The 16,310-nt window shown below is 43.0% G+C and overlaps 1 protein-coding gene across 1 annotated transcript in view; it reads right to left on the reverse strand.

Moving 5' to 3' along the window:
• The window catches only part of CSMD1 (CUB and Sushi multiple domains 1), a 2,081,403-nt gene that overhangs the window by 193,864 nt on the left and 1,871,229 nt on the right, over positions 1 to 16,310 (reverse strand). Inside the window, exon 41 of the mRNA XM_011937546.1 lies at positions 13,669 to 13,878. Coding sequence (XP_011792936.1) covers positions 13,669 to 13,878 — 210 coding nt within the window. The remainder of the gene's footprint in view (positions 1 to 13,668; positions 13,879 to 16,310) is intronic.

Consider the following 16,310-nt stretch of genomic DNA (forward strand, 5'->3'; position numbering starts at 1 on the left):
GGCCTGAATCTGGGAGGCGGAGCTTGCAGTGAGCTGAGATCTGGTCACTGCACTCCAGCCTGGGCAACAGACTGAGAGAGTGAGACTCCATCTCAAAAAAAAAAAAACACACAAAAAAAGTAAAATAACATAGAGAATTTTATCTTTTATAAAGGAATCCTTTGTTTGGATCTGAAAAAATAACTATTATTCACATCAAGTGTTTAAATCATAAGTGTAATGAAACCATGCAGTCATCCCTCTGATATCTGTTATATTTTCCTGCTAATATCTAGTTAGTTGATAAATAGCTTCATGCTATTGTCAGTTTTTCATTTCTTGACTTAGAAATAGAGTGCACGGCTTGATTTTACCAAAGTTCTTGATAAGTCATTTAACTTCAAGACAGCTACATCTATAGTAACATCTCTGACCTTTACATGGTCATAAATAAATGACAAACTTCAAGAATAAGGTGTACAGCACAGACATCACTGAAAATGACAAGAATTCTCTGTATGATTTATGCATCTTCTTAGGAGTTATTAATTATAATCTTAGCTTCTAAATCTCAAGTAGAACCTAGGAATGTTTATTTGACTTACATATCAGAGTTAAGTGTCATCTTATCAATTTATCAATTTTATAAAATGGCAAACACTGATAAACTATCTAATTAAGTGTCACCTCTGTCAGATATGATACCCTACAAGAAAATAAAATAGCTCATATTCATGTTCTCATTTCTTTATATTATTTATTTTTATATCTCAGTGATAGAAAATTAATTGCCTACAATAAAAAAAAGTTGTTTCAAGTTTTTGTTTTATTTATTGAAAGTCCTTTCTTCTGCTTGACACCTGGCCTGGAATGGGGTATCCAAGACATGGGAAAGCAGGACCAATGTTTCCAGATTCTGTTATTGCAAGAGAAAAAGGGAAAGATTTAAGGGTATCTCACAAATCCTTTAAAAGCTGCATGACAAACAATACTAGCCTGGAGTTAGGTGTCAAGCAAATAAAACTCTTGCTTAGCCAACCAGATGCTTGACCTAGGAGAGGACTCACACTTTCTAATGCCCAAAGGCCACACAGTCAACTTCAATGAGCAAGCCAGTAAGAGACTAGAGGAGGCCCTGAAGTCATGACCGCCCACTCTGCCAGGGTTCTCTCCTACGTGGGAATGCAGGACAAATATTTCCAAATTCTGCTATTGTCGGAAAAAAGGGAAAGTGGATTTATGGGTATCTCACAAATTATGTAACATGGAATTCTCAATACTGATAACTGATTTTTGTAAATATTAAATATTTTGTGAGCCAACCAAAGCAATTGTCTGACCTGTGGTCTAGATGATTCCTACATGGGCTTTTTGCAGGTTTGCTTGTTTATTTATAGACCATTATTATAGATTGAAATAATTGGTTGCTTTTGGAACTATATACACACGGCCTTAATAACCTTACCTGTAAAATATCAAGGTAAAACACAACAACAAAATCATTAAAAAACAAAACAAAACAAAACAAACATGGAGCTGGGCCAGGCGCTGTGGCTCATGCCTGTAATCCCAGCACTTTGGGAGGCTGAGGCACACAGATCACTTGAAGTCAGGAGTTCAAGACCAGACTGCCCAAGATGGTGAAACCCTATCTCTACTAAAAATACAAAAATTAGCTGGGCATGTTGACACACACCTGTAATCCCAGCTACTCAGGACGGGAGAACCGCTTGAGCCTGGGAGGTGGAAGTTGCAGTGAGCCGAGATTGCCCCACTGCACTCCAGCCTGGATAACAGAGCAAGACTCTGTCTCAAAAACAAACAAACAAACAAAAAAAACAACCAACCAACAAACAAAAAAGGACATTAAGTGTTGAATATGGTATTAAGAATATTCAAAATGTGGGAGACTTGAGAAGGGCTTAGTGTCAACTGAGATAGACCAATTAATTGACAGTTAATGGTTTATGACATATAATTATGTTCTATTTTTCTTATTGGCTCAGATGTTAAGATCATGCTCATTAAAAATGGAAATTACCATGTAATGAACAAGTTTAACATGATCATGGAGGAAGTGTTCGTATTTTAACAGGATATACTTCACTAGGAATGGGGCAAGGGAGGGGACAGTTGGGTAGGAAGATGGGAGAGAAGCACAGAATTCATCATACACGTTATTCAAAATTGTATGTCGTGCATACAGCTAGACAAGGCGATACAGGTGTGTTGGAGCTGAAAGTCTTCCCCCCCAATTCCTGGAAGCCTCTTCACTGCATCCCTTGCTCTACTCCTCCCTCACTTCCCCCAACCCCCATCCACACACAATTCATTCTCTGCATGTAAGCAACTTCTCATTTACTTAAACTTCTTCAATGACATCACATTGCACCTAAAACAACCTGAGTGCATCACAGCCAAAACCCCAGGCCCCCCGACTCCTGGGAAACCCTCTGGCCTTTCACTCCCAGTGCACCAGCCTTGTTCCTCTGTTTTCTCTGGACTCACCAGGTTTCTCTCCACCCAGAACTCTTCCTAGCACGTGCAGCCATGTCTCCTTCCAGGCCTTCAAATCTCAATGCCCCCCCGGACAGTGGCAGACCCCAGGCTCCCGTTCACTACCTAAACATCACCCCAGTCATTTCCTCCACAGCAGGCACCACTAACGCAGCTTCAGCCTGGGCACGGCTGCAGCCTCTATGCCTGCAACTTCAAATCAATGCCCTAAACACGTGTTTTTGCCTCCAGTCTCTCTGTATTTGCCACAAGTGTTTTGGTAAGAGTCCATAATCTACATTGTACGAGATTAGGTTTTAAAATGTATCTAAGGCCATTGTAATTCTCACTTTAAAACCCGTGATCGTTTCTTAAGGTCCTCCAGAGTCCGTAACTGTTTTAATCTGAACTACTTTGGCACTCTGGTGAAGTCTAGTAAGTTTCTCAAACTAATGTCTTACTGTATAAAATAAAATACATAAGATTACAAAGGAAACCAGCGATATTAACATATTCTTACAAAAGTGAGATAAAGCAAAATTTGTGGCGTGACATTATGTATCTTGTTATTTCACTCAATAACAGGTGGCAAGTCTAACAACTGAGGCAACTTCAAACCATGGTGTAGTAACATTTTGAGATATCTGCAATAAATGAAACAAACCTATGATTTGGTGACAAAGTCACAGGTTATGCTAATACTTTTTTTTTTTTTTTTGAGATGGAGTCTCACTCTGTTGCTCAGGCTAAAATGCACAGGTATGATCTCTTCTCACTGCAACCTCCATCTCCTGGGTTCAAGCAATTCTCCTGCCTCAGCCTCTTGAGTAGCTGGGACTACAGGTGCCTGCCACCATGCTCAGCTACTTTTTGCATTTTAAGTAGAGATGGGGTGTCACCATGTTGGTCAGACTGGTCTTGAACTCCTGACCTCAGGTGATCCACCCACCTCGGCCTCCCAAAGTGCTGGGATTATAAGCATGAGCCACTGTGCCTGGCCTGCTAATACTATTTTAATATTATTGCCTGTCTTTAAAATGTAAGGAAATGCTAAATATAAATTAAAGCTTAAAGGGAAAAATACATAAATATTGTTTTGTATATATTTACCATCCAAGTAACAGATTCCTTGAATTCTATCCTCGAGGCCCCAGAACAATTGGTGTAGAGAATTAAACTCATGATCTTAACAGGGGATGCAAATTCCTTCACAATCCAATGCCATCACTCCACTGGCTCATGTCCAAACTCATCCTTCACCTTTGGCAGCCATAATTCCACCTCTAGTGTAAGCCAGGGTTCCCACGTGGCCTCCAGGTCCTGTTCACATGGAATTTTCTCAGGGAAAGCCTCCTCAGTGTGCCTGCTCGGCAAGGCCACCTAATGAGTTTTACCCTCAGACCTCAGCAGATACCTCAGTTATAGAGAGGATCATGTTGGATTTTAATTTTGTAATTGAAAGTCTAGTTTTCTACTAAATTACGACATTATTTTACAAAACACTCACGTTATCTTTTTTTTTTTTAATCTCTAGCTCTAGGCGCAGAAATTACATTCTTGTGCTAGTCTAATACATGGATAGCTTTCAAGAAAAATTGACTTAAAATACAAACTAATGGGTTTAGATTACAGAGAACTTCACAAGTTATAAAATACTACAATAATGTTTTATTCAAAAATGGAAAGAATTAAAAACAGATCTATGAAAGTAAGCTGATTTGTCTTCAAAGTGTCACTTTTATGAGTTCAGTCTCATCAGTTCTAGATACTGTTGGGCCTCAGGACACCACTCCAAAATATGACTCTAGAAGACCAGAATATGCCACCCCAAAACACACTTCTTTGGTGTGTTTCCACCAGATTATTTTGAGACACTGCAGATACAAAAGTAGTTCTGAATAGCTGCCTTTCTGTAAAGGAAATTTACATCTATAAAGGTGATCTACATGAATGAAGTGCCTGTATCAGGAGGACAGTTGCTTTATTACCTGAGCGATTTTAATCTGCATAGCAAGACAACTATTCACCACACCATTCCTTCCCTCACTCTCTCCTAATTTGACTCCACTACCCTCGAGGAGCCCAAGCTCTTATTTCTTTCTGGAGCTCAGGACCTACACAAGCTCCAACGTCTTGCCCTTTAATCCTAGGAAGAGTGAAGGTTAGGAAACCACTCCCAGCCTTCTGTGCTCCAGGAAATGTCTAAGTGGGAAGACCCTCCTTCGCCCAGGTCTACCGAAGGCTGAGGGCGCCGCTCGGTTCAGCTGGGAGGAGCTGGCTCCTGGATCTTCTCAACTTGCACTTGGCCTCATATGAGGTTAGCTGACTTGCTTGTCCTACGGATACACTGGAATAAAAGGCGTATCAGCCCGGCTATGCATGAGCCTGCATCCTTCCCCAGGCCTCTGGACATGACCCACCGCAGCGTGGGCCAGCACACAGCTCCTCGGCGACCTGGGGGAGGCCGGCCGGGGCCCCTTCTTGGCTGCTCCTGTTCCTCCTGGGCCCCCCACCTGCTCTTTCTGCCTCATCGCTCTCTAAACAGGAGGCTACTTTCCCCTACTCCCCGGGGATGCGGGCTGACCTGAGGATCCCTCAGAGCCTCCCCTTTACAATCGTCCTACCTCTCTCCTTATAGAGCTTGGGTTTGTCTTGTGTTGGATGCCAGTTACAGCAGCTGGGGGTGCCTTGGCCTCGGGGGAAGAGAGGTGCCCCTGGGAGCAGAAGGCAATCCTGTTACTGTTACACTGGAAGGCTCATGTGGACACCAGCAGATGAGAGTGGAGCCCCTAACCCACCAGGAATGAAGGGGTTCTGAGGAGAAACCTGTGGCTGGGCTTCAGGGCTGCGGTTGGGAGGAGTGGGGATAGAGCTTAGGTCTGGGAAGAGGAGGGGGTGAATGTGACCAGAGGTGGGTGAAGAGCCACATGCTGCTGGCAGGAGTGCCCAGCACCTCTCACTGGCTCAGAGCACTGACCCTGGGTGGGAGAACTTGGACTCGATCCCCCTCCATGAACTGACCACTGGCCATGACACTCACTGACAGGCTGCACTGCAGCTGTCTCACAAGTCAAACTGAGAAAGGGTGGGATGGCCTGAAAGGCCTGTTGAATCCTTGCAAAGTCCTAGAAAGTGCTCTGTCAGGCCGGGTGCAGTGACTCATGCCTCTAATCTCAGCACTTTGGGAGGCCAAGGCAGGTGGATCACGAAGTCAGGAGATCGAGACCAGCCTGGCCACCATGGTGAAACCCTGTCTCTACTAAACTACAAAAATTAGCCAGGCGTGGTGGCAGGCACCTGTAGTCCCAGCTACTAGGGAGGCAGGAGAATCACTTGAACCAGGGAGTCGGAGGCTGCAGTGAGCCGAGAGCATACCACTGCACTCCAGCCTCTCAACAGAGTGAGACTCCATCTCAAAAAAAAAAGAAAGAAAGAAAGAAAGAAAAAAAAAAGAAAGAAAGAAAAGAAAAAGAAAAACGAAAGAAAGAAAGAAAAGAAAGAAAGAAAAAGAAAGAAGAGAGAGAAAGAAAGAAAGAAAGAAGAGAGAAAGAAAGAAGAAAGAAAGAAAGAAAGAAAAAAAAAAGAAAGAAAGAAAGAAAGAGCTCTGTCTGTCTGCTGCATAAATCAAGGGCAAGGGTTCTGACCACCAGAGGCCGTGACATTAGGCAGTTCCTGAACAATGGCCCCTGGATCTGCAAGAGGCAATGCAGCTACAGCTGACATCTGGATTCCACGGTCACAGGCAGCACCTGCACCCAGCCACGACGGCATGCGCTGCAAGTCCTTGTGGAGAACGTCTGACTCTCGGGGTTTTGGCGAGAGTATTTTCGCAGCCATAAAACTTGAGAGGAGCAGGCGGATCTGTCAGGTGTCGGGTCCAAAACGAAAAACTGTGATTGGAGTTTTCCCCCAGTGGCCATTCTGTAGCTCAGGGATGGTCGAGTGGTTTTGCAACTCGTGGGAGAAAATTGTTCTTTTTAAACTGACTTCATTAGGTTTAAACATTGCTTCCCCTGTTAGTGCACTGACTAAATCATTTGATTTAGAATCCAAAGACTTCACTTCTCTTCCTTCTTCTGAAATACAACATCTTGGCTGACACGACTACTTTGGTGTCTAGCAGACTTGATTCCAAATTATACTTCCACAGGCAGCTGTGCACATTTTCACAATTTGCTAATCTCTCTGAGTCTCATTTTTCTTATCTGTGAAATGTGCACAACCTTGGAATTTACGTGGAAATCAGGAAGCATAGAGTGTGGTGCAGAGTGAGCACTCCATACATCACCGTTCTTATTGTCATTATTATTATTACTGAGACAGGGTCTCGCTTTGATGCCCAGGCTGGAGTGCAGTGGTGTGATGGCAGCTCATTGCAGCCTTGAACTCCCAAGCTCACGCAATCCTCCCACCTCACCCTCCTAAGTAGCTGGGACCACGGGTGCCCAACACCACACCCAGCTAATTTTTTGTAGAGACAGGGTCTCGCCATGTTGCCCAGGCTGGTCTTGAACTCCTGGCCTTGAGCAATCTGCCTGCCCCGGCTTCCCAAAGTGCTGCAATTATTTTTAATATAGTAAAAGAGAGGCAATTGGCTCTTCCAGACCAACTAATAATACTTCTGCAAGAGCAGATGAGGACATAAGAAAACACTAACAAAAATCTCTTGCATACAAATACTTCATTTCCATAGAGTTTTAATCCAAATATATAACAGTTTCATGGTATATGTATTATGCTGTTTTCCCAGGCACCTTCTTAAAGGAACCAGCTTCTTCCCCTTTAAATCATGCCCTTGAGTGAAGTCTGCTAATCACATTTCTGACTCTGTGACCCAAGTTGAGCTAACACATAGTCTCCGTCCACCTGGCCTCAGTGGCTGAACTTAGACACAAGCTGGCCCCACCAGGAAAGTGTTCCCAAAATGTTTAGCAATTGCAGTAGGGGAAGGAGGATCCTGGCCTTTCTGACCAGGGTATGGTTAGATTGGAGACATATCATCCATGTGTATTAGGGCAGAAAAAGCTATGAAAATCAGAACAGGGGCAAACAGAATTCAGGTGTCACTGAGGCCCAGGCTCCAGACGTGCCCCAGCCCACGCAGCTGTTACCTTGTACTTCTTACCTGAACTAGTTTGAGTCAGATTTCTATCATTTACAATCAAAGAGGGCAGACTCATGGGGAACATCCTGGATCTTTGTCCCCCCGCCATGGATTACATCTAACCACTAATTGATGGGACTCAGCTATGGAGACCAGGTTAGTCCTAGAATTCGATCAAGACTCTATTTTCACAACTATGTGTAACAGTGATATACGTGTCTATGTGTTGCAGAGAGGACAACCAAGCAAGTAATTCTATTTTTTTTATTTCCCTGAGATAGAGTCTCACTCTGTCACCCAGACTGGAGTGCAGTGGCACAATCTTGGCTCACTGCAACCTCTGGTCTCCCAGGTTCAAGTGATTCTCCTGCCTCAGCCTCCTGAGTAGTTGAGATTACAGGCACTCCCCACCACGGCAAGCTAGTTTTTGTATTTTTAGTAGAAATGGGGTTTCATCATGTTGGCCAGGCTGGTCTCGAACTCCTGACTTCAGGTGATCTACCCACCTCGGCCTCCCAAAGTGCTGGGGTTATAGACGTGAGCCACCGTGACTGGCTGACAACCAACTAATTCTGATCCCTTTGGGATTTCTGGTGGCAATGGAAGAGATGAAATGAAAAGAAGAGAATAACAGTACGGGAATCGATAATATCTTTATACCACTGGTTACACCCAGGGTACACTCAGAGCTGTTTGCACACATGGTAGGACTGCCAGTGCCTGAGGTAATTCTTGGGGTCATGTTTCCTGACAGTAACTGCAAATCCCATCATCCCTGTGTAACTGATACTTACTTTGTTGGCTGAAAGCACAATCCCTTAAAGAAGCCCTCTACAAAATCCAACATTACCAAGACTGGACACGTGGTATTTGTGCCAGTATCTGCAGTGACATGAATTGGCTAAATTTTTAAAATTTTTCTATGTAATACTCTTTGGAATTTAAAAATATATATATTTTAAATTTTATTAAATTGACAGATAATAATTGCAGATATTCATGGGGTACATAGCGATTTCAATACATATAATCTATAGAGATCAGATCTGGGCAATTACTACATCTGTATGTTCATCGTCTCAAGCATTTGCCATTTCTTTGTGGCGGGAATGTTCAATATCCTTCTGGCTCTGTGAAATTACAGAATATGTTATTGTTAACTCCAGTCACCCTAAAGGGCTAGAGAACACCATCCTTATTCCTCCTATCTGGCTACAATTTTTATCCTTTAAAAGAGTTTTGCTAGCAATATCTGCAATGAGTAGGGACTAAAAATCAATTTAATTTAATGAGGAAGTCACAGCACAGATAAACCAAATAAAGGCAAGCCCTGCACAGGTGCTTCCTAAAATGCATATGCAGCACGGCAGAAAGTCCCTTAGCATGGGTGGGGGGTGGAAACACCTCAAGTATGGAGCTCACAGGTGTGCACTGGGGACCAATTACAGGCAAGGCACTGCGCTTCCTGCTGAGCACAGAGCGAGGTAACACAGAAATGACCATCACCTTTATGCAGTGTATTGTTTTTAGTAAGGCATCCTTTAAACATAGAAATACAGCTGTACCTTGGCTTATGCAGGGGGGTGGGTTACAGGATATGCATATAAAATAATGGAGCATTTTCATATAATCTAAGCACATTCTCTTGTATACTTTAAGTCATCTCTAGATTACTTATAATACCAAACACAAAGCAAATGCCATGTAAATAGTTGTTATTCTGTATCACTCAGGGAATAACGATAAGAAAAAGAGTCTATGCATGTTCAGTAGAGACACAACCACGTGTTGCATATTTCAGAATATTCCGATCTGAGGTGCTTGAATCCACACATGCAGAACCCATGGATGCAGAGGGCTGACTGTACACAATAAATTCCTGATTTTATTAAGTCCCAGGGTATGCCTGTCAGTTTAAGTTCATTTATATGGCATTAAAAGACAATATTCCTGCTGGGCGCAGTGGCTCATGCCTATAATCCCAGCACTTTGGGAGGCCGAAGAGGGCAAATCACCTGAGGTCAGGAGTTTGAGACCAGCCTGGCCCACATGATGAAACCCTGTCTCTACCAAAAATACAAAAATTAGCCGGGCGTGGTGGCGGATGCCTGTAATCCCAGCTACTTGGGAGGCCGAGGCAGGAGAATTGCTTGAACCTGGGAGGCAGAGGTTGCAGTGAGCTGAGATTGTGCCACTGTACTCCAGCCCAGACAACAGAGCGGGACTCCCTCTCGAAAACAAAAAACAAGGAAACAATATCCCATATCTCAGTGACTTAATATAAGACAGCTTTCTTCTGGCTCTGAGTTGGGACGGCAGGAGACTCTACTCCTGTAGATACTCAGGGATCCAGATGACTGAGCAGCTATTAGAGCAAAGTAAATTTTGGCTCTTCAAGGTTCCATCCCAAGCGACATTCACTCCAATTTCATCACTCAAAGCAAGTCACACCACCACACCTCATTTTGAAGGCACCTCTATCCTGAGTCCAGAAGTGGAGAGAATGGGAGAGATCTGGCAGGAATGCTCGTGACCAGCACACAGGGAGAAGCACATCAGAATTCAAGCTTCTGAATGAGGAGACCTCCTCTGGTCGGGGTACTCAGAGATTGCCTCCTTCAGGGTATTACACAGAAACAGTTCTGAGTGATTAACCAAAGAGTGGGGGTGGAGATGGAGAGCATTGCAGGCTGAGATTGCTACACGTGTAAAAGCTCTGAGGTAGAAATCACTGTGGCTGCCGGAGACTTTTCAGAGGGGCAAGTGAGAATCGAGACAGAGAAAGAACCACAGCCTGGGAGACTGGGCTCCTTATAGACATTGAACCATTTCCTAAAACTCTAAGAAAGCATGATAAACGCTTTCATCACAAAAAGAATCAATCCGGTATGCCTTTTGGAAAGAAGAGAGAAGTTGGAAGAGTAAATCTGGAAAGACATTTAGGAGTTTGGCCATTTTCTAGGAGAAAGGTCTGAGAGCAGTTAGGGCTGCTGGTGGTGACAGACGGAGGGAGCCGCAGATTCCAGGAACACTGCACCTCACATTTAGTGAGATGGGGAGACTGGAGGATAAGATGGGAAGCAAAACTGTGAGCTCAGCTTCAGGCACGTGTTTCCGTGCCTGTGTCTTTCCCAGTGGAGGCGGAAAATAGACATCGTGTCCTGGGGCTTGCAGAAGACTTGAGCTGGAGGCACCAGGCACAAGATGTATCAGCTGTGAATGGCCATGATGGGCTTTGAATCCAGGAGTTTGAATCATGGAAAGCATAGGATGGAAATACAGGGGGATTCCAACCTCCTATATAGCTAAAGTCAGTGAGAAGTGGTCAAGGAAGCAAAGAAAATAAGCACTTAGCCAGAGACAGCAGAATAACCCAGAGATTTTGTGGCTGCTGAAGCCAAGGGAAAAGGGCGTCAAGAGAAGTGGTAGCCATACTGGAGGTCACCAGGAGACATGAAGAAGGAAGTGTGCCTCTAGGGCTAGTGACATTAACATCTCCTGAAATAGAAGATCTTGTCCATAGAAGAGCCATTCGTATTAGATGCCAGCTGAATAGATAGAAGCGAGAAACAGGTGTGGAAATGGAGCATGTTTACATAAGTTTTCTGGAATTTTGTTTTAGAAATTAGAAGCTGGAGGAAGATCGGAGGTCAAAGGTACATTAAAATTATAAATAGATGTGTATATGTGTATGTGTGTGTGTGGATGTGTTAGAGACGAGTTATATTTGAAATGCTATTGAGGCAAATTTCATGGAGAGATAGTAGCTGAAAATGCAGAAGTAGAAAATATTCACTATACAATGTCTCTGAAATAGTAGGGAGAGAGGTACCTAGAGCATAGGATCGATTACTGGTTTTTTTCTTTTTTTTAGATGGAGTCTCCCTCTGTCGCCCAGGCTGGAGCGCAATGGTGTGATCTTGGCTCACTGCAACCTCTGCCTCCCGAGTTCAAGTAATTCCCCTGTCTCAGCCTCCTGAGTAGCTGGGATTACAGGTGCCTGCCATCATGCCCGGCTAATTTTTGTATTTTTAGTAGAGATGTGGTTTCACCATATTGGCCAGGTTGGTTTCGAACTCCTGACCTCAGGTGATCCGCCTGCCTCAGCCTCCCAAAGTGCTGGGATTACAGGCGAGAGGCCACCACACCTGGCCTCGATTACCCTTAAGTAGGAGGTACATTCTCTTCCACCGAAATAGAGAAAGAACAGAAAATAGGTGCACAGGCAAGCAGATCTGTATCCCTTTTGTGGTGGGAAATTGCTTCCTCTCTGATGTTCTCTCTCTCTCTTGCTCTCTCTAGTGTGCTTCAAGCAGGGAATGATTAGTGAGTGATACTGTTTGCTAAGTAGTAAGAAGATAAAGAAAGGAAACACCGGAAGACACAGTGCGTTCATGGAAAAATGCTGCCAATGTCTACAGGCATATTGCTCACTGATCTAGCCTTTAGTTTCCTCTCTTTTATGCTCCTACCTAGATTTCCACTTTAACAGACCTCAATCCTGGAAGTCTGTGTCTATATTTTATATTTTAGGTGAGACTACACATAATAATGCCTAAGAGTTCAACATAAAATACAAGCCTCTTTCAGTAATAAATATCAAAGCCCCGTTTCTGAGCATTCTGTGGAATTAGGGAAACAAGTGATTTAACTATAGTTTAAAAAAAAAAATGGCAAGCTCTAGATTTAACATTTTCAACCTCATTTGATCTACCAATATTCAAGGAAAGGCCATACAAATCATTTTGCATGAAATAAAAATGTTGAACTTTTTCACATGTCAAAAATGCTTTGATGATGCAAACTTTTCTTACAGATTGCATATTTGAAGGAATAAAAAATGATAAAGTTCAATCACTGATTTTTTTCTCTTTTTGTGGTGAAAGTTGAACATGAACAGTGCAGGTAGCCATTATCTGTGCTAAGGCAAGGCATACACACCTGAGAGACCGACAGACTTACCGTCATATGTATCAACTCCCGGCACCAGGGGACACTTGGTGTCCTGAACGGATGAGAGCTCAGAGGGACACGTGACAAATGGGAAAGCTGTGGGATGATGAGACTCGGTGGCTGACCACGCAGATGACTACAGTCATGGGAAAGAGTGTGTGCAGGTGGAATGGGAGTGCAGGTGAAGCATAGGTAACAGCTGTACCTGATCATCCCCTGTGTGTCTGTGAAACCGCCTTTGCAAAATTATACCTGAGGAAATTGTGACAGCGAAAGAAACCAGACCTAATCAACTCCATCTTGCTTTAAACCTTTAAGCTGTCCTTGTTCATTCCTGGACATAGACTGAATTAATTTGGGGAAGGTATTCAATTCTTGATTTGACTCTGAAACAAAATTGATAATGGCCTTTTCCCAAAAAGACCCCCTTCTTGCCTGGGGACCAGTCTGTCTTTGCAGGACTAACAATTGGCTATAAGATTAGAAATTATGGTTTAGGGGTCATGCAGCCTCTGTCTCCAAGAGTCTGAACCTCCTGAAATTGCTCTTGGGGATCACGTCACCCTTGCAAAACCTAACATCAGTACTTGAGATATTTTGCAGACCCCGCACTTGGTGGATTCGCTGACACCACCCAGACCGGTAATCTGGCCCAACCAGTTCTGCCATCGCACCCAGGAACAGGAGACAGCAAGGAAAACTCACTTCGCCTCTCTATGATTCCATCTCCGACCTGACCAAAGAGCACTACCGGCTCCCCAAGCCCCTACCCGCCAAATTATCTTTAAAAACTCAAATCCGTGAATGCTGGGGAGACTGATTTGAGTAATAATAAAACTCTGGTCTCCCACACATCTGGCTCTACGTGAATTACTCCTTCTCTATTGCAATTCCCCTGTCTTCATAAATCAGCTCTGTCTAGGCAACAGGCAAGGCAAACCCACTGGCGGTTACATCTGTGTCCTTATCTCTGTTTTCAAAAACAAGTGTTCCACTACGAACCAGAAACCAGCATTCCACCAAACAATTATTCCAGCTGTACGAGCTTCGAACCAATCAGGGAGATTTATATTTACATGCAATTGAAATGTAAGAAGTGTATTTAGATCTGGGTTTCAGTTCTTGTTGTTCCTTACCTTGGTAAGCAAGTTTAAATCCTTGCCGGTTTTGCGAATGGTCACTGTAAAAGTGGATGAGCGTTTCATGCGTTGTGCTCAGCAGGGCCGCGGGGAGATCTGTGCCGCTAAATTGTCCGATCATGGGGCTGGTGTGGTAAGGTCCGTTTTGAATTTCAAGGAAGTCATGATTAGCTTCGGTAGAGAAATTCAGAAACTGAATATGGGCACCTGTGGAAAAACGTGCACAGTTAATGAAAGTTCGTATCAAAATGTATAAAATCAAGGCTCATAAAAAGTGACTGGAGTGTCAGCAGTCTCCCCAGACAGTCCCTCTCTGTGAGACTGAACCATGCCATGGAGGATGGCAGGCACTGTGGATGAGGACACACTCTGGCTCCATCTTCCCTCTGCCACTTTCTGCCTCATGGTCTTTTTCCAGGAAACTCACGTCCAGAAGTCAATTTGTTTGTGAAATGTGAATATTACCAGCACCGTACCACAGAGCTACACGGGTAGAATCCTTAGAGTACCAACTAGCACACACGCGCACGGGGATGATTTTGTCCAGTGACTTTTACTATTATGACAATCTTTTTTTTTTGAGACGGAGTCTCACTCTGTCGCCCAGGCTGGAGTGCAGTGGCCAGAACTCAGCTCACTGCAAGCTCCGCCTCCCGGGTTCACGCCATTCTCCTGCCTCAGCCTCCCGAGTAGCTGGGACTACAGGCGCCCGCCACGTCGCCCGGCTAGTTTTTTGTATTTTTAGTAGAGACGGGGTTTCACCGTGTTAGCCAGGATGGTCTCGATCTCCTGACCTTGTGATCCGCCCGTCTCGGCCTCCCAAAGTGCTGGGATTACAGGCGTGAGCCACCGCACCCGGCCAACAATCTTAAACATGAAGTTGTGATCATCTGTTACATCACCCAAAAGCTAATTGACGGCTTTCTCAAGGAAAAAACAAAAACAAAAACAAACAAACAAACAAACACTTTTGGTCTTAAAACATGCAGCAGAGTTTGTTTGTTTTTGTTTTATGTTTGTCTGTTTGTTTTGTCTGTTCTCCTTGTCCCATAGTTCCATGCAACAAACTTTAAAAGTGGCTTTTACACTAACTGGATGGTCATACCATTGCACAAGTTTTATTAGTTCAGCAAGTGATCATTTTCTATTGTGTTATGTGTGCAAAACAAATTATTGATGTTTGTGAGAAACCCAATCCAATAAACCCCACCATAACTCTCACAATTAAATCTCACAGCCTGGCATAGTTCAGCATACCAAAAGACTGTACAAATGACCAGTGTCTCTGATATCATACTGATCTATGAATTACATAAGCTATGGCTGACAATTTAAAAGGAAACAATAACAAACAATTTAGAGTTATTTGCATTGTGGCATTTTTAAACTTGTTTTACTACTAGGTCTTAGATATTCTAACTCATTTAAGCAATTTATATAGAACTCCAAAGACGTTAGTCTTTGCATAAATCCATGCAGTTAAGCTGGGTCGTAAAACTTAAACTAAGCTAACTAACGGCTGTGGTAGCGTGTTATTCCAATATAAAAGAAAGCTTTACTCTGCGTGGTTCTTCTCTTTTTGATAGATGAGAACTTAAATTTTTTTTCATCTAATATGTTTCCTAGATTGGGAAAATTAAAGATAACACCTACTTGGGTTATCCTACTTAATTTTAAGTGCAGAAAAATATTCACACAAACATATCTACTCAGGCATCAAAGGAAAACACAGTTATCAGAGACCAGTACTTTGTAAAAAGGAAGAAAAAAGTCCAAGCGAAAAATTATAGGGAAGAAACACCTAAAATCTCTCAACAAAATTTAAAGTCATACAAGAAAAACAATTTCATTAATTATGGAGAAACTTGGCAGGGAGAAGCAAAAGGGTAAATAATGCCCTGCCTGGGTGGGCATTGGGTGAGGCCAATGGTATGCCTGGGGTCTGATTTGCCAACCAAGATTATTCCCAGCACAGTAATCATCACTATGCTCATAATTTACAGGTGAGCAAACCAAGGCTCAGAAATGTTAGCTGTTCTGTCTCATGTCACACAGGAAATGGCAGAGTAAGGTTTAACCCCGCACTCACTGACAAAGGCCTCACTTTTTCTAATTTGGTATGCCAATCGGCTAGACAAGAGCTGACAGTCTCACGATGGTAAAAATATTCCACTCTTCTTGGAGAAAATCAGTTTGTATTATGTTCAACCTTGATTGAAAGAGGATGAATTGAAAAAAAATAGAATGTGAAAAACTGGAGGAGACAAAAAAAAAGAAGAAGAAAAAGAAAGATCTTTAATAATTTAAGCAAACTTTAGAATTCTTTTTAGAATGAGTAGCTAGATTCATATCACATTGTCCAAGTCTATAGGCCGGTACTACATCACCAGTCAAGAAAGGGCTATCTCAGCCTGCGGTGGTCTTGGCCATTCTAACATCGTCTGCTGTATATAACCAAGGTGGAACAACTCTTTAAATATACAACATTTCTGCAAATATTCAAAAATGTCAAATACTGCTGTTTGTCGAACAGCCACCAATAAGCTATTAATTTGTTTCTAAATTCCAGAAAATATTTTTGTTCAAAAGAAATTCAGAAGTGAGGAAAAAAGAAAGAAAAAAAGGGAGAGAAGGAGGTG

The sequence above is a fragment of the Colobus angolensis genome, unplaced genomic scaffold (genome assembly GCF_000951035.1).
Source record: "Colobus angolensis palliatus isolate OR3802 unplaced genomic scaffold, Cang.pa_1.0 Scaffold165, whole genome shotgun sequence".
In the NCBI taxonomy this organism is placed as follows: domain Eukaryota; kingdom Metazoa; phylum Chordata; class Mammalia; order Primates; family Cercopithecidae; genus Colobus; species Colobus angolensis.